Source organism: Coturnix japonica, chromosome 2 (assembly GCF_054131305.1).
Source record: "Coturnix japonica strain WE chromosome 2, WE-NBRP24, whole genome shotgun sequence".
NCBI classification, from domain to species: Eukaryota; Metazoa; Chordata; class Aves; order Galliformes; family Phasianidae; genus Coturnix; species Coturnix japonica.
In genome coordinates, this window is record NC_140664.1 from 65,458,855 (window position 1) to 65,480,540 (window position 21,686).

At 35.1% G+C, this 21,686-nt stretch overlaps 1 protein-coding gene across 4 annotated transcripts in view; it reads left to right on the forward strand.

Moving 5' to 3' along the window:
* Positions 1 to 21,686, forward strand: part of SLC9A3 (solute carrier family 9 member A3) — a 51,111-nt gene that overhangs the window by 11,431 nt on the left and 17,994 nt on the right. For all 4 annotated transcript variants that reach the window (XM_015854848.3, XM_085540070.1, XM_015854849.3 and 1 more), the window contains exons 2-5: positions 13,015 to 13,317; positions 18,770 to 18,930; positions 20,002 to 20,080; positions 20,756 to 20,933. In XM_015854848.3, coding sequence (XP_015710334.2) covers positions 13,015 to 13,317; positions 18,770 to 18,930; positions 20,002 to 20,080; positions 20,756 to 20,933 — 721 coding nt within the window. The remainder of the gene's footprint in view (positions 1 to 13,014; positions 13,318 to 18,769; positions 18,931 to 20,001; positions 20,081 to 20,755; positions 20,934 to 21,686) is intronic.

Sequence of the window (21,686 nt, forward strand, 5' to 3'; positions counted from 1 at the left end):
AAAACGCTTCACGGAAAGGGACCTGGAATTCCTGGTAGCTAGAAAGTTGAACACAAATCAGGAATGTGCACTTTTCCATTAAGAAGACTTATGGTATTCTTAGCCTCTTTATGAAAAGTATTGCAAGCAGGTTGAAGGAGGTGATCCTTCCCCTCAGCATTGGTGAGGCCACTCCAGAAATAATATGTCCAGTTCTTAGGTTCCCAGTACAAAAGAGATGGAGTTACTAGAGAGAGCCTAGCACAGATGAATATCAAAAAGCTGATCAAGGAACTGAAGCATCTGTCACATATGGAAAAGCTGAGAGTATTGAGACTGCTTAGCCTAGAGAAGACAAGGCTCAGGAGGGATATTCTTAGTGTTTATAGAACCTAGAAGTGAGGATGCAATGAGGATGGAGCCAGGATCTTTTCAGGACAAGGTGGGCACAACCTGGAAAAGAAGAGGCTCCTTTTGACATCAGAAGACAATTCTCTAATCTGTGCATGATGGAGTACTGGCACAGGTTGCCCAAAGAAGTGTGGAGTTTCCATCCTTGGAGACAGATGTTCAGAAGTTGTCTGGACACTGTTCTGGGCAGGTATCTCTGCTTGAGCAGGAAGGTTGGACCAGATAACATCAAGAGATCTCTTCCAACCTTAACCATCCAGCAATTATTTGATTCTATGGCTCTTACAACTTGTCTTAGATAGCTTATTACAAAATGAATTATTATGTGAAGATACGTGTCACAGAAAATTCAAACAGATTTATATTGAATAATGAATAAATTTATGTATTAATTCATATCTTTCTTCAATTTACTTTGTTATCATAAAGAAGATAAATATTTGCTAAAGTTTAAAAGATTTTCTGTTAATTTTACATATCCATTCATTGAAAAAATTTCTTCATAAGCTACTGAATGACAGATTCTATAAATATGTCCATTGTTTATAATCTCTTGCCATGAATGAGTAATGCAAAATTATTGTAGAATTTGCTCTATAAGGCTTCAAGAAGACAGATTCTTGTTTTGTTAAATCTGTCTTCAGGGGGATTTCTTCAGTGGCTCTGCATATTTTGTTGTGGACTATGCTGTATCTTAAAGGATATTGCATGTTAGAGGTGCAAAATGAACATACATAACAAGGCTTATTTTTTCCCCACTAGTAAGGCATTTTGTAGGTGAGGTAAATAGTAAGCATCACTTTGTTCTCTTCAGTGCTATACTAAATATTCCTTCAATTTAGGGAGCCACTATCTTATCCTTCCCCAACAGTCCTATAAACCTTCATTTTGTCTGGACATTTAAAAGGGGGATTATATATCTGCCAGTTGCTGCATTGCTTCTGATCTCTGCATGATTACACATAACAGGTTTTATAAAAGTATGATGCAGCTATCCACAATGCAGAAACTTTTTCTGTTTTAATACCTACTGTATTTTTTTTTTGCTTCTGTGTTCCACAATATATCATGCAGCAAACTCTAATGATTCCACTCAAGAGGAAGTAACCAGGATACTGGATACTGGAAGGGTTGTTTTGTTCCTGTGTTTTTTTTCTGGATAATATTTAGAAATAAAAGCTCTTCATTTTACCAAGAGTTTAATTAGAAATAAAAACCACAACAAGTCCAGAAACTACATTTATTTTTTCTTTATATTATGATAGATACAGCACTGAAATTAGTCATCAATAGGAGTCTTGTAATTCACCTCCACCTACCTCACCCATGCTAATTTAATCAACAATCAGATATTGCCTAGTTTGGGATAAGGTTATTATGCTTTGAATATGGGTCTAAAAGGAGTTGTTACATTTATAATGTAGTGAAGGAGAATGGCAATTCATTAGTAACGGTCACATGACGGTGTCCTGGCTATCAGAAATTGTGTAGCCAGCAGGACTTGGAAGATGATTATCTCTGTTTTTGGTACTGGTAAGGCTGCACCTCACAAGTGCAGATAATGTGTTTTAGGGACTACAGTACAAGCACTGCTATGGTGACTATTGGTTGTCATAGAATCATAGAATCTTTAAAGTTGGAAAACGCCACTAGGATCATCTTGTCCAAATGTTAACACATCATCACCATTGCCCACTAAGCCATGGCCCTAAGTGCCACATCTGTCTTTTTCTTGAAAACCTCCAGGTATGATGACTTTACCACTTGCCTGAGCAGACTGTTTCAAAGCCTTGCTACTCGATCTGAGAGGAATTTTTCCAGATATATCCAACCTGAACATTCCCTCATGTAACTTAAGGCCATTACCTTTTGTCCTATTGCAAGTTACCTGGGAGAAGAAGCAAAACCCCACTTCTCAACTTCCTTTCAGGTAGCTGTAAAGAGCAACAAGTTCTGCTCTGAGCCTCCTCCAGTCTAAATAATCCCAGTTCCATCATCTGGCTGGAGCATAAGGCTTGTGCCTCAGACCCTTCACCAGTTTCATTGCCCTTATTTGGACATGCTCCAGCACCTCAATGTTCCTGTAGTGAGGGGTCCAAAACTGGTTTAGTTGCTCACAAACTAAACATTAATTACCAAATGTCTGAAGTTGAAAAGGACCTCTGGAAGTCATCTGGTCCAATTGCCCTGTTCAAACAGAGACAGTTACAGGAGGCTGCCCAGGACTGAAAGAAAATGGTACAATATATCCCACGTATCATGCAATTACTTAGATGTTAGTGTGCATAGAAAGTGCAGAATCCATATATTTGTGGAAAATTCAGCTGAAATTTGGCTTGACATTCATTTATCATTTTTCTTCCTTATCTTTCTTTCCTCTTTCTCTCTTTCTTCCTGTCTTTCTCTCTTTCTTTCCCTCTTTTACCTACCTTGGCATTTATGCATGTATGGAGGTACTAAGCTGAGCTTTTTAGTTTAAGGTTTGAAATGTGAGTTGTTTCAAATGTAACTTTAAACAGTTGGATTTTGCCCTCCTTTAACTTCCTTCACTGTGACAAATTAAGCTAATCTTGCATACTTACTAAAGCTAAGCTTTCTTATTTGTTCTGTGTACGCACTACCAAATACAAATACAAACCGAAAAAACAATTGTCACGCAATCACCTTTCTATCCTATTTTGAAACACCAAAGCTACTTTCCATGTGACATGTTATGCAGTGTAAGGTCACTATCCAGTCTACTATTCTTCTTGTTACTACTGTGTTCTTCAGCTCTCAAAGGAGATAATAAAGATAGGAGAGTTAATATATTACTTAATCAGAAAAGCTGTAAGGACATAAAAAAATAAAAATAAAAAAATGCCATGCTAAAGTGTATTCAATAGTGGCATCTCACACCTAATTGTGAGAAAAGATCTCAGCTTCGCTCTCTGGAAAAATAAATCATCTACCCGGATTTATGAGCAACAAACTTTTTTTATGAGCAGGAAGGTATGCATCCATTAAGGAAGCATATCTTGTCATCTGCTCTCTGTTGCCCGAGATAGAAACTCTCAGAACATATTAGTGAAAATGTTGCTTTCAGAAACTTCCGATGAACAAATAAGTTCATCTATTGTAACAATAGATCTCTTACTTACGTCTTTCACAGATATCATCTTCCTTGCTCAATTCCTTCTTTTTTGTTAGAACATATTAATATTAAACAAGGCAGTCTATCATTAAGTGGAACTCCATAAAGGGATTTGTGTATGGAGACAAAGGTGAGTGACAAGTGATTTCACTGATGGTCTCATAGAAAACTTACTTTTCTTTGTTTTTCTCACAAAGCTCTCTTCACTGAGAGACTTCCACAGCCCTATAAGAACCCTAGGAAAACACTCTCTCATATTTTGGGCATATTTTATTATTACTATTTAATACCTATAGGGAGTGTTATCTCTTAAAACTGATTCAAGCTTGTTAGTAAAAACACCTATGAAAACTGAGTTTTACTAAGAAGTGTTTTCCTACCCTATGACTTGGAGCACTCTTCATAGCTATTCCCCCTAGATCTTAAGCTATAGTTGTATCTCTCCCAATTGGCAGCAACCAGTAAGAAATCCTTGCCACCTCCTGCAGGAGGTGCTGGGGAAGGACAGGAAGTCCCTCCAGTGGAAGGATATACTCAGTTTCAACCACCAGTATTAAACTTTTTCAGGGAATCACACAATTAGAGGAGTTGGAAGGGACCTCAAGAGACTGAGTCCAATTCCCCTGCTAAAGAAGGTATCCTACAATAGGTCACACAGGTAGGCATGCAGACAGGTCTTGAATATCTCCACAGACAGAAAATCCACAACCTGTCTAGTCAACCTGTTCTTGTGCTCCATCATCATTACTGTAAATATGTTCCTCTGCATGTTTTTATGGAACTTCCTTTGTCCAAGTTTTAGACCACTGTTCCTTGTCCTATCACTACGCACCACCAAGAATAGCCTTGCCTCATCCATTAGCCTCTCATCTCCCTTTAGATATTATTAAGCATTATTCAGTTTCCACCTCAGCCTTCCTTTCCCCAGGCTGAACAGGCCCAGGTTACTCAGCGTTTCCTCATAAGGGAGATACTCCAGGACCTCTATATTCTCTGTGGCCTTCCACTGGGCTCCTTCTAGGAGAAACCTGTCTTTTTGAACTGGGGAGCCCAGAACTGGACGCAGTATTCTGAATGTGCCTTACCAAGGCAGAGTAGAGGGGGTGGATCACCTCCCTCAACCTGCAGGTCATGCTCTTTTTAATGCACCCCAAGATACAACTGACCTTCTGGCCACCAGGACACAGTGCTGGCTCATGGCCAACCTATTGTCTACTGGAACACCCAGGTCCCCCTCTTCTTCTTCTCTTTTACCTTGTAGAATGGACCTGAATCAAGGATCCTGAACATAACTTATAACTTATTAACAGAATCAATCCTGAACATAACTTATTCTGTTGTGTGTTCAGGCTTTAGTAATTTTTTTAGTAACTTAATACCATAACTGTTTCTACATATTACTAGTAATCCACTTTGAAGTTCTTTATTTGCATGAGCAAAAGACAGAACATACTCAAATGGAGACTTGTTTTCATTCATTTATCATATTAAAGTAAAGGTCATAAGGAAACATTTTTCTAAAATTCCTTGTTTGAAATGAACCAACTCAGCATTTCTTGGCATTTATTTCAGTCAGTTCTTCCCCCATTGCTGTAAAATAATTTGGTATTTGAAAATTAGAGCCAGAAAAATTGTGTTCACTATGTGCCAGTGAAGATAATTTCAAAGCTGGAGGGATTTCAATATATGACTTTAATATAAAGTAAGGTAAGTTTCTTGCCCCAAAATATTTTCTGTATTTGTACATAAAATCAGCTGGAATTTTCAACCTGAAACAATGATGTGAGTCAAAACTACCCTACTGGTCAGGAAACTGTTGATGATTTTACTCACAATTATTTCTGACTCTTTTCATTGTTTTATATAGACAGCAATGTTCCTTTATTAAGTATGGAATTTTGTGTACTGAAAGCGAATCCTTACACAGAAAAGTCATAGTAAACCTGAAATGAGCTCAGTCTGTGAGGAGGATTTTCTTGTACAAGAAGACTGTCTTTAAAACTTAATACCTTTCCATAGGAAGTGGAATGGTTTTCTGATAATTTGCTGTCCCGTTTTATATTCTCTATTACACTTCAAGGTTTCTCTAATGTGCACTCTGCTCTCATTTTGCAATATTATTTTTGACTGTTCCCATTTATCTTTTAGTGTCGTTCAGTTCCATAAGGGCCAAGTGCTACCACACTTGCACTGCAGTGGGACTGTTCCTTCAAAAAAGAACTATTTGGCATAATTATGATAATCTGTGCCCAACTGCTTAAACTTCATTATGTTCTAACTGCTTATAAAGATAATAGTTGCTTACTCACACACTTCTTTGAATTTGACTTGGGGCTATCTTGTTATGTTATGACCTGTCAGCTGGGAACCTTGACCTGTATGTTGGTTGCACTTTTAATTGCTAATGTATTTTGTTAATTGTTCACCTACAGAGAACAGTGACCCAAAATCGCCTATTTAATGAGCTCATTAAAATGCTGTACGCTTTTTAAATGGTAATCATTGCATATGTGACAAATAAAGAAATCTTTCGTGACTGGATATAACTAAGCTTAGACCAGTTTATCTAAACAAGTTAAGTATGAAGGACTTTGTCTTGCTTACAAAAAATATGCCCACGATCAAGAATGAATACTATTAATATTCGTATTCAAGTACTTTATTTAAGACAGGGAAGTGATTGCCCCCTTCTATTCCACCCTTGTGAAGCCCCAGCTGGAGTACTGTGTCCAAGTCTGGGAGACCCAACAAAAGAAAGATGTGGAGCTTTTGAAAAGGGTGCAAGGGAGGGTTATGAAGATGATCTAAGGGCTGGAGCACCTCTCCTACGAAGACAGACTGAAGAGACTAGTCTTGTTCAGCCTGGAAAAGGGCCTGGAAGGGTGTGGGGAGATCTCATTGTGGCCTTCCAGTATTTAAAGGGAATTTATAAACATGAGGAATATCAACGTTTTACAAGTGTATAGGGATAGGAAAGGGAGAATAAAAAAAGAGAGATTTAGGTTAGATGTCAGGGAGATTTTTACTGAGAGTGTGGTCAGATGCTGGAACAGGTTACCCAGAGAGGTTGTGTGTGCCCCGTTCCTGAAGATGTTTAAGTCCAGATTGGATAGGACACTGCAAAATTGAATCTAGGATTTGATCTAGTGTCTAGCTTCCCTGCCTGTGCCAGGGAGGTTGGATCTTTCGGTCCCTTCCAACCCAAGCCATTCTATGATTCTTTTATTCTATGACAGTACCCAAAGACCTATACCAGAAATACCCATACTGCTTGTTACATGATACATGAATATAAGCGATTTGCTCCAAGTTTCTTCATAGATGGAATATCTCTGATTTTCTTTCAGTAAATCTTTTTTATTGTGCTGGATTTGGTAAAAGCATATGACTGATTAATACAATAATTTAAATTTCAACTAAGTAAAAGCTAATTCTTTAAATGTTTTCTATCAACTGTATGTAAACAATTCAGAAATGACTAAATCAGTTCATAAGACTACACTTGTTGATACATCCACAGAACAGAATCTGAAAAACTATAAAAAATACTATCAGTCATCTGACCAGGAAATAAATACTGAGTGTGCTCTGTAGATAAAGCTTAAAAAAGCAAATACAAATTATAATGATCAGCTTCAGCCATGTGTAGTCTGCTCAGACATTTCCTGGACAGATGAGAAAAGCAGTTCTTTGTGCTTTGTGCTTCTTAGTGCTTTGAGTTTCTTTGAAACGAACCTTTTAGAACACAATGAAAGATTTTTTTCTTGATTTAGACCTAAATGGATAGACGTGTTACTAGGTGATGGAAGGAAGGAGAAGGTAAAGAAAGAAACTATTCTTTTTTCTTTCTTTTTTTTTTTTTTACTTATACAGATTTTTGTTTGTTTTTTGTTTTAGTACTTCACAAAAACATAAGCATTCTACTGAAGGTTTCTGATGTAATTTCCATAAGCATAATGCACTGTAGATCTCATTATTGAACTAAAATAAGTATGCAATCTTAAGAACAAAAGAAAATGAAAAAAAAATAAATCTAAAATACTAAGAGAAATTTCACTAAGGGAATGGTAACAAGAACTTCTACGTGACACTGTGAACAAGAAGAGGGGCATGTGTATGTATGAACTGTATACAGGCTGACCGTGAGTCATCAATGGGCTAATGAATCCAGGGTGTAGCTGAACTATAGATTATACCAGTGACTGGAAATTATTAATGCTCTTGGATATGCTTCTATGGTAACTGATGCAGATTGCAGTCTATATTTCTGATGACTCTTGAAGAACTGAGATTGAAATAGACAGTGAGAGCTCAACTGGAGACTGAAAATAAACAGCTTAATTTGACAGTACGAAGACAAGCAACAGAAAGAAATGGGTTTTTCTCTGTGGATATATAACAAGAAATTAAGGATTTAATATCAGGGTTGAAGAGCTGTTTAGAAAAACTGAAGTAATTTTCACACAGTCAAATGGATATAAAATTGCTATGAATATTCTGATAGAAATCAGAATAAAGTCTCTAAGAGGTGAAGGCTGATGAACGTTCACATAGGTTTAGCTGGAGCAAAAATCTCCAAAATGAGGATCATCACGTGTGGTATTGTGATAATGGAAGGTCTGGATATGTGATTAAGTAGTTCTTCCAGTTCTTATGATCATAATTGAAATTCCTAGATCCTCTGTGAAGGATCCTCTGTGAAGGATCCTCTGTATTTTGCTCTTACTTTTGGTCAGTTTCAAGGCTTCTCAGAAGTTACAAAGAATCAAGTTTTGGATCTCAAATGTGTCTTGATATCATATGATAATTTGATCCTTCTATATGAATATAAAAACTCAAAACTGAACAATGCATAATAGCATATTAGCAGTGTGTGCTTGACCCAAGTAAAAATATAGCTGGTATATACCAAACTGTCAGTAGTGGTGGAAAGAACTAAGAAATGTTTGCAAACTGATTTCTGCACTTTAATGACAACTGTGAAAACCAAAAGGTTGAAAAATCTACATGCAGTTTAAATTATTTTTTGATTCCTTGGATTTTATTTGAAGATATATTAAAACGAACAAATAGATAAAAGGAAAACCAAAGATTTCAGCAGGAAAATAATAGCATCATAATAAATCAACTCTTGATTCTTGAGTGACCTGCTGCACATTGTTTACATGCTGTAGCTTTTGCAATTGGCAGTGACTGTGACACTATCAGAATTTTTCTCAGTATTTACAGGTCTTGACTTTAGACTGATAAAGTTAATGAAAATGTCAACAGTCATTTAAGGAAATGTTGGAGTCGCTGTGTCAATTCAGGAATTTAAGAGAATATTAAACACATATTTCCAGCTTTTTAATTTTAAAACACTGTGTTTTCAGAAGGAGGACACTGTCTTGAAACATTTATTTCAGCTGGAAACAAAGCAAAAAATTCTGGAATCCACTCACTGAAGTATTTCCTTTGGTATCTAAAATTCATCATTGATGAAAAATAACAGGTTCCATTAGAGAGTTTGGAATGAAATCAAGAAAAACCTACTTCAGCTTTTTTTGTTTATTTGTTTGTTTGTGGATCTACAGAATTAAATGACTTGAACACAACTGTATGTGACATCATGTTTTTTATCCTCTTATTTTTTATTCTTGTTACTTAACTTTCCTGTTTTATTTAGAAACCAGACATTTGATTTAGTGAATGAGAAAAGAGCTGATCTGTTGAATCACTTCCTTTAAAGCAGTTTCAGGACACTTTAATGACTAGCAGACAGTTCACTGAATGTTGTAAATTCCACTGGAGGATTTAATCTAAGTTACTATATTCTTAAAATGTGGGAAACTTTAACTTAAAGTATATATTTTTTATTGGATTCAAAAGAAACTGGACCCAACTATCAAATAGTTATCTGTTAATTTGTTTTGTCTTACTTGTGAGATATTTCAAATGCCACAGTTCCTTTTCATGGATCTTAAAGGAAGAAGTGTCAGGGTTTTTTGTTTTGTTATGTTATGTTATGTTATGTTATGTTATGTTATGTTATGTTATGTTATGTTATGTTATGTTATGTTATGGTTTGTTTTTCAGGAAGTTTATACTGTGCAATTGTTTCTCAACTTTGTAGGAAGCTTCTACTTCAGTGATGCTCAACTTGAATTTAAGTGGAGTTTATCCACAGTGCAGTTTAATCCACTTTCAAGCCAGGTTTAGCATGAAATGGCAAATGAAAGGCAAAAATATTTAAATATTCTTTAAATATTGTGCTTATTTGTATTTCTTTGCTCGTTCCCTTGTCTCATTAGTAGGCACTTTTTAGAGTTGACAGCAGTGAAAACAATCTAAATTTCACCTTTGGGTCACACAAAGAATAATTTATGTGAGATGCACTGTTTGCGATCCTTACTGATGCTTGGGTTTTTTTCACTACAGTAGGTTCATGCTAATCTTTGTTTAAAATTTCTGGATAGTATTTTACTTCTCAGTCAGGCGAAACATCTATTCAAGCTAGACATACAGATGTATGAGGGCTGCTCTGAAAGCAGTGCCTCCTATTTTATTGTGTTGTCTCACACTGTCAGAGACAGATATTGGTTTTAAGGCAGTGCAGGTCAAACCTTTCTGCCAATATTCTGTTACATTTTGTTGTTATGTAACAGATGGCAGCAGAGGGTCAGTCTAACAAATTGGCATCTGCCATGGAAGTTAGTATGAAGCAAAGGTGTGTAATTGTGAAAGTAATTGTACCCACTGACATACATGGATGCTTGCTAAAAGTTTGTGAAGACCACCTAATGGATGGTAGCAGAATGAGGCAGTGGGCAGTACTTCTCAGCAGTGGCATGTGAAAGACAAACCACATTCCAGATAGTCATGCAACCTTTCATGAGCATGGCATGCAGGCTTTTTATTTACCATGGGAAAAATGCATGGTTAATGATGGTGAATATGCTGAAAAATACTGATTTGTAGCTGAAAATTTGCTCTATCAAGTAGTAGTATTCTGCTCTTTGAATTTGTTATAGTGTTCATGGAAATAAATAAGAGGTATTACTTTTGGAGCAACCCATGTAATTAAAGTTTCCTGATCTTTTACTTACTTTATCTTGGGTACACCACTTTGTAGGGCTATTTCTGGCTCTCTCCAGAGCTATCAACATACTTGGAGCATGTCGGGGACATAACCTCTAAACAATGAATGTTAAAAAATGTTAGGAAATGAATTTGGTATTAATGTTTATCATGTCCCACAGATGCTATAAATACATTGCTCAATCTTTACTAAATGTAATTTATGCACATAACTTGAAAAAAAAATTAAGTGAAAATATGAACTCAACATTCCAGTTGAATCCTAGTTTGAAGTTATTTCATTTAATTGCATCAGCTGTGGAATTTTCTTTTTACTTATTTCTAGGATTACAGGCACCATGATTCTGCTAATCTTAGTAAGTACTATCTGTCTGCAGAATTATTTATGTGGTCACTATAAAACAAATTTGTTTTAATGATAAGATTATACTTCATCCAAATGAAAAAATAAAATAAAATAAAATAAAATAAAATAAAATAAAATAAAATAAAATAAATAAATAAAGAGATGGGGAAGTGACCTTACCTTTTTTTGTATTTGCCTGTACTGGATTTCTGTTTCATGTAATAACCTTCCTTTCTACAGCCTGCATTTCTGAATTAACAGAGTAGAAGAATTCATTGCTAATCAAACTCGAATGCTGTTCAGATCATCAGCTGATGAATGTTAAAGGGGACACAGAATGGTGTGGGTGTTGCTGTAGCTGATTCACAGGAATAGCTTCTAGGAGAAGGCAGCAGTGTTATAAGCAAAATCTAGTTGAGTTTTCATGGCTTACAAGGAGAAAGTAGTTCTTGATTGTAAAACTGAGAATTCTACAGAACATGAATTTTTAGCTGAAAGACATCTGTTAGTTTCTTAATGTCTCATCTTGAAATGTCCTTACTGTTTTAAAGTTTTAACTTCTTTTAGTTATAGTTTATCTATTAACATAGGAATAGGAAAAAGAGACTATATTTAGTAGCATTAGCTCAGTACCATTCATTTTCAGGGATGAGGATATAATCCCTACTCCATGAGGTAGTAAATTAGTTGATAATTCACTAACTGGAAATTCAAGGAATAAAGAATAGCCAGTAGTAAAGTCTTTTGGAAAGTTAAAAGCTATAATTTTTATACATGGAATATTGGCTTTTTTTTTTTTTTTTTGCTTTTCTCTCTCTCTCTCTCTCTCTCTCTCTTTTTTTTTTTTTAAACTAAAGCAAAATTTTAGGGATTTTATTATAAAGAGGGAAAACTGAAAACTACAGAATTTGTTTCTGTGGAGTATTATGTAGCTACTGATTACATGAGCCAATTGATAATGTGAACTAGCATAGGTTAGCCAACTTCACTGAGTGCTGTTTGCTTTTATGTGTGATTGCTGTTTTTTAAGTCCCATTCTCAAGCTATGTTCTAAAATGGCTTAGTTTTCAAATCTTGTCTACAAACACTTAGGAAAATATATATTCATGCTCACTGTGTGGGAATGCTGATGTAGCAGGCTGCTGTCATTTTTCTTGTAATGTTTTCTCTTCTGATCAGTCTGTGGATGTTACACAGCTATAACGATATTTTCTGCTGTTACTATTGTGATGAGCTATGCTTCTAATGCTATCTGTGTAGATGCAGCCAGGAGAAAGATAGGCGGTTCAAAAACGGGGCCCTAAAATTACTTCAAAAGGTAACTTGCAAATATTTGACTAGGGTAAATACTTAATTGGGAGACTCTGAGAATGAGTCTACCTGGTTTAAGACCTCTGCATAGTCATGGGAAAGATTCTTCTGCTATACTCTAGAAAACTGGAATATTTAATGACCAAAATTCTTGCTGGGGATATATTGAGGTAAGGGCCCCAAAGTGATCTCCCATTTTGTCAGCTCCTTTTTGTTCCTTTGCAGGCTACATTTTCATATAACATTCTTCATTAATTTTAAATAGAGTTGTCTTGAAACTACTTATTCTTTTGGCTTACTTTTCTTTCCATCCTTCAACATACCTGCTAGTGCACTGAAAACTTCTGAAGACAAATATTGGGATCTTACATGCTTATTTTTTGATACAGAACTAAACCACAAAGGAATATATTTCCAGCATTTTACTATTTCTTTTCATTCTTGCACTTAATGCCATGTTTCCTTAAGCAGATCTTTCACAGAGAAGATAGTCCAAGAAAGGAAATAAATGTGGAATACTGGTTTCATACAAGGTTAAATATGGATAAAATCTGATAATTAATGTTTCTGTTTTGTTTGACAAGAAGATGGGTTTTGGGTTCTGACACAGTCTATATTCCATATATTACATGCACGCTTTGGGGGTTCTAATAGCAACAAAAGCAGGAAGTTTGTTTCAAAATGACCAGCTAGCAACTGTTGATAGAAATTGTTTCCTCTTTCAGTTCTCATACACTGTTTTCCTTTTTCATTGCAGTTTTCCACTTGTCCCACAAAGTCACTCGGGTGGTTCCAGAGAGTGCTCTACTGATTGTTCTTGGTGTCTTCCTTGGTGGCATTGTATGGGCAGCAGATCATATTGCCTCTTTTACTCTTACACCAGAGGTATTTTTTTTCTATCTGCTGCCTCCCATTGTACTGGATGCTGGATATTTTATGCCAAATAGATTATTCTTTGGAAATCTTGGTTCCATCCTTTTGTATGCTGTCATTGGGACCATATGGAATGCAGCCACAACTGGTTTATCTCTCTATGGTGTCTATCTGACAGGAATAATGGGTAAGTTTCATCTGTTAAAAGGTACACTTGTGAAAGTTAGTGGATGCCAGCTGTTAGAATAGGGTGATGCATTGCAACTTAACATTTTTCATCAGAAAAGTCAAATTTTAACTGCAGCAACTTGTAATAATATTTTCCAAGTTTCAAAATGATCTGAGAACTCATATCTGAATTAAGAAAATCAAAAGGGACTTGTATCCGTGCCTCTCATATTTCCATGCTCTAAATGTCTGCATACATTCCCAGGATAAAGCTCAGGATTCATCCTTCATGTGGTCATCTGGACAAAAAAATACATTCTGAAGGGTTTGTTTCTTCCTACTGTGGTAGAAAACTTAAAAGTTAACATTGAAAGGAAATGTCTCTCTTCCATCAGGTGTAGTATCAAGGAAGCAATGTTTACTGAGTGGATATGTATTCATGACATCTGTATTTTGTATTCTGATGCTAAAAATTTTGAGTAAAGACTCACAGAGCCAAATAGCACATGGACTTTATCTTAACTTTACTATGGTATACAAGGGCATGGAGATGCTAGAAGAGGCATGGAACAACGACTCTTTTTCTCTTCAGGCAGATGTGACCTGCAAATAAGCTGTGTACTGCCACCTAAACAGCAATAATTTGTACTAATTGTGCTTTGCACGTATTTTGAAATAGGAATCCTATTTATGGTTGTTTTTTTTTTTGTGGGTTTTTTTTTTGTTGTTTTCTTTTTTTTTTTTTTTTGTTTTGTTTTGTTTTGTTTTGTTTTTGGTTTTTTTTGGTTTCTGCACTGACTCTCAAGTGCCCTTCTAGGACAAAATTCCTGTAGGTTATTGAGATCCAGAAGGTATAAAACAGTATAAATATATTGAGAGTGGTAATGCTGCTGAGAGGTAAATATAATGCTGCTTTACCTGTGCACATTGCCCATCTGTTCTTTGCAACTTGTGCTGAGATCCTGGACGGAGTGAGTTGCTCTGAGATGTCAAGGTGTGTGTTGTGTTGTAGAATAGGCTCAACAACCTGTCATGAGTCTTCTCTCTGACAAAAGTAGTGCAAAATACACTCAGGGTAATTTACCAGACTTCTTTTTCATTACAGCTGCATGAATGCCTCAAATATTCAGTTTCATAAATGTTCATAAATGTTTCAGAGAAAAATATTTTGTCATGAAGAATGAAGATATTAGGAGAATATTATAGAAGATAAAGTAGTAGAATTTAACCCCCCTTTCTAGTGTCTAATACTACTCCAGCACCCAGCACAGAGAGCAGGAGAATCTGGAGCTGACTTCTTTGAGCACACTATTGTGATACTTGTTACCTTCATTTTAAGGGAAACCTGTAGCTGAATTTGATGTCTTTATATGAAAATCCATCTGTGGAAGAACCAGACTACAAATTTGTTCATAGTGAAATTCATCTTTCTGTGGTTATCATAAATAGTTACATCAGCATACTTGATAGAGATACCTTACATTTTAGATACTTAACTGACTTTGAGATAAATCATGTTTTATAAGTAACAAGAAGTTACAAGGATGACTACAGACATTATTGACAACTATGTGTAAGTAAGGTGTTCTTTCAGCCTATAGGCACAATATTTTGTACTGACAGTCTCGTACTTATTGTTAAATACAGACTTTGGTGAATGGGAAATGAAAAAGGCTTTTTATGTAAATATAGCATCTATGTTAATTGTAAAGATAAGCATCAGCATTAAACAAACAGTATAGTATTAAATACTGGCATAATTTTCCACACAGTGTTGCTTGAAAATGCAACAGATTGGACAACAATTTCTTTCTTTTAATACCCAAACTGCTTCTGTTTTGGTAGTTTCATGGAACAATTTAAAAAATATTGTCAAGGTATTTTTATTGACATCCTCTTTTGGAAAGTAGAATGAATGATAATTACTGATTTTTTTTAAAAAAATCATGAAGAGAAGAGCACTGCCCTCTGTATGACATATGAAATGTTTTCTTGAAAATGTTATTTGAAGTGAAAAACCCATTTACCTACTTGCTCTCATCCAAATCCTTACACAGTTCAGGACTGACTGTATAAGCTGTGTTTGATAGCTGCATATTTTGTTTCACTATTATGTGATTACGTTGCTTCATCACTATGCAGATCTTTCAGTGACAGAACCAAAACTATACTAATATTAGTTCTAACTGTTTTAGTGCTAGAGCTAGTTCTGATACTGAAACTGAATTTACAGTTAAACAGAGAATCATCCTGCACTGCAGGCAACAGATAAAGCTCTATAAGCTAAATGTGGAAGATGTTCACCAAGGCAGACTATTAACTGACGTGCCTCACAAATTTAAATGTTTTGATAGAGCATAATTGGTAACTGTCACAACCTGTTTTAGCAACAAGGCATACCATAACCTACTAGAGCTCTAATTTGAGTCATGGAGTAGGCCAGAGAAGCCTGTCCCTAATTTAAACTATGTCATTCTCTGTCAAAACTAAATGAGACTTCAAATTATCTACATGATGCATACTACTAATCCACTAAATTCACTGTGTTGACCTCCAAGATGTCATCAAGATCTGAGCACCAGACTTCATGAAAAGCCTTGCTGTTTTTTCTTGTTTGCTGAAGACAGAGAAGTGCTGAGCTACTCAGTTTTTTGGAGAGTTCATAGTACCCTGTTGTTGAATTTCTAGAACGTATTTTTATTTCTACACTACTCTTTCTATAGCTGCAATGGATACTGCTTAAAGTAAAGCAATTAATATGTAGAAATGTGTAGCCACTAATGAATAAGATGCACAGAAAAAAATTTCTTTCAGCTTTACCATGGAATCAATGTGTAATCATTTACTTCACTCTGATCATCAATATGAAAGTGGTCAATCCAAGTTGAATTACATAGATTTCCTACATAGATAAAAATTCCAGAAGCTCTTTGTTTGCATTTGCATTCTTATAGGTACCATAATTTACAGAATTGAAAGAGACAAGGTGATAATAACAGAGAAATCTTTACTTAGAAGAGAAATACTTTCATCACTTAGCTATTAACCAGCAGCCATGAAGGACAGGAAGAAGAATCCAATGATTCAGTTCTGTCTGACTGCACTGAACTCTTCACAATCTGCCATAAAAGCAACACAGGCAAGCGTGCTATAGCACTGTGTAATTGTGGTTGTGCTTAACACTAAGACTTTTTTTTTTCCCTGTAAAAGTCATTGTGGCAATATGTTAAGTGTGTATGGGAGTCTTAAACTGTGCCCAGCAAACTTAACTTGCTCAAGTGTTACTGCTGACAGTTAGTGACTCCAGACTTCAGTGATCTGGAAGAAGCAATGATCTTGTATCCCTTGGAAAGATCTATTTGTCTAACCAAAAATCTGGTCTAGCAACCCCATGTTTCTTGACACTAAGTTGTAGGAATTATAGATGTGTCCTAACCTTTCCATAAATATTTGCTTACTAGCTTTGCAGCTCTTCAAAGAATGTACCAATGATTATAATTGGTAACATATAAAAAAAGATAAGAAATCTCAGTGAGCCAGGTTATTTTAAAGGCTTATTGTACCCTGATATCTGATAATTATTATCATCGAGCTTCTCTTTCTTTAAGTAAGAGATTACTTAAAGATGGCAGAGATGGACATCATTTGTTGGAATCTTTACTTAGGTTTAAGTTCAAGGCTGTTCTCAAAAATTTTGGCACATCTCCATCTCACTGACTTGACCTTCCTCTCACATGAAAAGTGGATTCAGTCCTCATTCACTGTCCCATATGTTATAAAATGAACAAATCTCACGTTTTTTTAAATTTTGTTTTGTTTTTTGTTTGTTTGTTGTTTTTAATAGCAGTTCTCTATATAATATTTTATGCAATGAGCTTTAGTTTTCATGGCCTTACCAAGGCCCCTGAGAGAATGTGTTTTTCTCCAGCTTCCTCAGATCATTGGCTTTTATAGCGTACCACAGAGTATTGTCTACTCCTGTCTGTGCCCTCCATATAAGTGTCCTTCTCTTGAGTAAATATACATATGCATTTTGTAACAAATATTTGGAATCTAGTTTCTCTCTCAGTTACATTTTAAACACTAAATACTCTGGATTTTAAAAAGTGTTCCTGCTAAGGGAGTGCCCATGTTGCAATAGAGGTGTTTTACAAGCAATATTGATCTCTTAGGTAAGGCTACTGTCTATTTTCTGTCTCCTTCTAAATAACTGTTTCAGATCAATTTCTTCCTCACTTACATAAATCATACCTCATATGGACCTCTGCCTTGTGTTTTCACGAATGAATTCTGAACATATTCCTTCCTTGTTCTTCCTCATATAATTTTTTTTATCTCCTCTTGATGAACCTTGTTTTCTCTTCCATCCACTAATGAGCACACAGAGGGATTTTTCCTGTTCTCTACTCTTTGAAAAATCTGTTCCTCAGATAAAAAGGACTGGGATCTCACTCTTGATTGCATGAAAAAAGTAAATTTTGCAAGATCTTTAGGAAAGTATGCAAAACCATCTTTGTAGCTTTCCCTTTGCTGTTACTTTTAAAATGATAATGCATGCCTCATTCTGTTTGCACATATTTCTGTTTCCATAGGTGAACAAAGTAAACTTAATAAGTAATACAAGATAAAAACTAATGAAATAAATAAATACTATATTCCTTTGTAACCAGAATCCCGTAGGTCCAAAACCTTTGAAACCATCGATTTAAATAAATAAATAAATAAATAAATAATGTTATAAAAATATCAACAGCAACAACAACAAAAAACAATGAACAATAAAAACAACAACAAAAACCATCATTATTCAAAATTCTCATGAGATACAACACAAACACATTAAAGGTGTGCCTTTTAGTCCTTCAACAATTTATAGAGCTCACCTGCAATGTTATACTGGCCTCATGGAACATAATTTGGGAACAACTGGCTCAACTACAGCTGTCAATACACATCTCCTTGTACAGGGATGCCAGAAATGTTGTATAAGTGCACAGAGTGTTGCTAATCTCACCCCATAGTTGCTCTTACTGAGCAAAAGACAAATTTGGCCTGAAGTGGCATGAAGTATTTTGGAACATTTACTTCAGGGATACTGGTATATTACATTAGCCATCTTTTCTGTTCTCAACTATCCTGAGACATTTTACTGAATATAAATGATTCATCACATAACTACAACAGCAGTTTACATCTGGAAAAAATGATCTTAGGTGCCTTGCCGTAAGAATTAAGCTGTACCGCTTCCAGAATCTGAGTTAGGTGGTACAATTTTCAATTTAATAAGTCCCATAGGACACAAGGTGACACCATGAGGAACATGTTAAGTAGTTTATATGCCATACTTTCCTGTCAATTCTTAGAATCTCTCTCTTCAAGGATTTTGCTTTATCTATGATATAACAGTCTGACGTTACTACAGATAATGCAAAGATGAATCTGTTCATGGTCTGTGTATTTTGTTTTTGAAGGCCACCTGGACAGTGGAGTGCTGGACTTCCTCTTGTTTGGCAGCTTGATTGCTGCTGTGGATCCTGTTGCTGTGCTGGCAGTATTTGAAGAGGTCCATGTCAACGAAGTTCTATTCATCATTGTTTTTGGAGAATCACTTCTGAATGATGCTGTAACTGTGGTAAGTAAATTATACATCCCAAGGTCACTCTAACACTCAAATGGCTTTTGTTTTTGTTTGTTTCACATTTGCTTGTTTTGTTATTTCTGATGTGCTTTCTCATAAATGAAATACTTTATTTTTTAGGTATTTTTAGAACCAAATATTAAACTTCTGATAAACTCCTGTATCAACATCACTGGTTTCCACAAGGAAACAAGCTTTTGCTACTGTGTAATGAATAAAAATACAAGAAAACTTGATTACTTGTTGAAAAGAAAAATTACTTCTTGAAAAGAAAAGAAGAGAATAGTAAGCATAACCAAGAAAAAGCATAGCTTATGAAAAAGCATAAAACAAGTAAGGTTGTCTTACTGTAAAAGACTTGGCATTCTTTAAATGTAAATTTGTCAAAGACTGTTTCTATAGAAGAAAATAAGGGTAAGAAATGGTAATTATGGTAAGAACTAATGGGTTTAGCTAAAAGAACAAAAGCTAAGAAAGCCACACTAAAGTACTCCTCCATCACTAGAGGTCTTTAAAAACAGGTCAGACAAGTACCTATCATTATACGAGAATAATACTCTTACGAACACATAATCTCCTAAGTTGGGTAATAGATGATTTCTTTACTTTCAGTGTTATCCATTTTTGAAAAGTTTTAGTACAAAAACTCTCTTATGTTTACATATGTTAAATGTGTTTCAGTCCAATATCTTTCTAATAATATCTTGTTATATTCATACTAGCTTATTTATCTTATGCAAGTAGGAAAAAAAAATTCTTCTCCCAAAAGCATGTATTTTGGAGTGATTGATAAGTGATTCATGAAACTCACATACATCTAAGTGTTCATAAAGAATCATATTTACATAAGGAATGGAAAAGCATTCCAAACTGATGTGTTTGTTTGTTCTCATTCCACTGAACCTTTTTTGCAAAATTAAAATAATGCAAAATCTTTTCCCTTCATGTAAAATTTCCCTTGGTCATAAATAGGTTCAGAATTCATAATGTTGGGGCCCATAATGAGATTATTTCAATAGGTTTAATTCAGGAGCAAGTACTAAGACGGTTTACTTTTCTTTTCAGGTGTTGTACAATGTGTTTGAATCTTTTGTTTCAATAGGACCAGAGAATGTTACTGGGATTGAATGTGTCAAAGGCATAGGTGGGTAGAGTTTAATTCTGTTAACATACGATGACTTTTAAATGAAATTTTATTATTGTGCTGACAGAAACTGCTCTTTTTCAGCCTTTTCCCTGATCATATTCCTACACTGCTACAGAATACGAGGAGAAAATAAACCTGCATGTATTCTTTAAAAAAATAAACAAGTGAAAATTCACAAACTTTTGGGAAATTTGTTTAGACTTGTCTGTTCATATTTGTTTGAGAGTCAGTAGATGTCAATTTCAGTTGCTAAAATCACGAAACTCGGTGTCAATCAGCAATATTTGCCTAAAAATTTAGTCACTCTTTCCCATTCCAAGATAATAAATTATGCTGTAAACAATGTATTAACATTAACTTTGACATATTCCGTACCAGTAGAGAAAAAACAATTGTTCAGACTAAGTGGGTTTTGAATAAGCCCAAAAAGGTAGTGCTCAACAGAAAGTAAGCTTGTTGGTTTTTTTTTTGTTTGTTTTGTTTTCCCTACAGGGTGTTGTTCCTATACCAAGTACTCGTAAGAATTCTTTTTGTTGTATTGGTATTCTAGAAATAATTTTTGAAATGCCCTCCAAATTCTTCTCTGATTTGCTGGCCATAGAGTAAAAGAGGAACTAGTTCAGACTTCTAGATTTCTACTGTTTAAGTTGTGTTTGTTTTCTTGTATTTCAGTGTCATTCTTCGTAGTAAGCCTGGGTGGGACACTTGTTGGCATTTTCTTTGCGTTTCTGCTCTCATTGGTCAGCCGTTTCACCAAGCACGTTAGAATCATCGAACCTGGATTTGTTTTTATTATTTCCTACCTGTCCTACCTTACAGCAGAGATGCTTTCTCTTTCTGCTATCCTTGCGTAAGTCCTTTTTATTGTTGTCTGTGAATAATGGGGTTGAGAAGACAACATAGCTTCTGTAAACACTGAGAGGAAAGACCTAACTTACACAAAGCAGCTACAGAATACAAAAGTTCTAAAACTTATGTTGAATATTTCTATCTTCTCATCATAGATGATTATAGTTTGCTAATGCCATGATTATTTATCCCCCCAAAACAATTCAACTTTTATAGTATTTGTTGTGCAACATGAAAACATTATTTGCAAAATACAGATTTAGTTCTTTCCTCTTTGTGGTTCATAGTACCTCAGTAATTAACAGTTGTCCATTTTTATTGACACTCCACAATTTCTAACCAAAACAATGATTTTCTAAGGCACTCTGTGGCATGCATTACGTGCTGCATTCACTCTCCAGATTGACCTCTTTAGGTTTCCCTAAATTTGTTCTGTTTTATCTTGACTGATCTTTTGTGGTCTTTTTTTACCTTTTGTGGTTTTTCTTTCTTTGATATCCATTGATTTCTGTCATATCTTTCTTCTCAGTTTTGCTTGATATGCTTATAGATATTACAATTATTAGTATATTTATTACCTGAAAATGCTACTGAAAATAGATCGCTAGTTTAAGCTTCAATCTAATGTAAAGAAGAATTTTTTTAATACAAATCAGTATGATAAGCTGAAAAGCAGAAGAAATTGAGCTCTTTTATTGTCCAGTGAAATGCTATCATCAGATATTTTGGGAGTCACCTCAGGAGAAATGTTTGA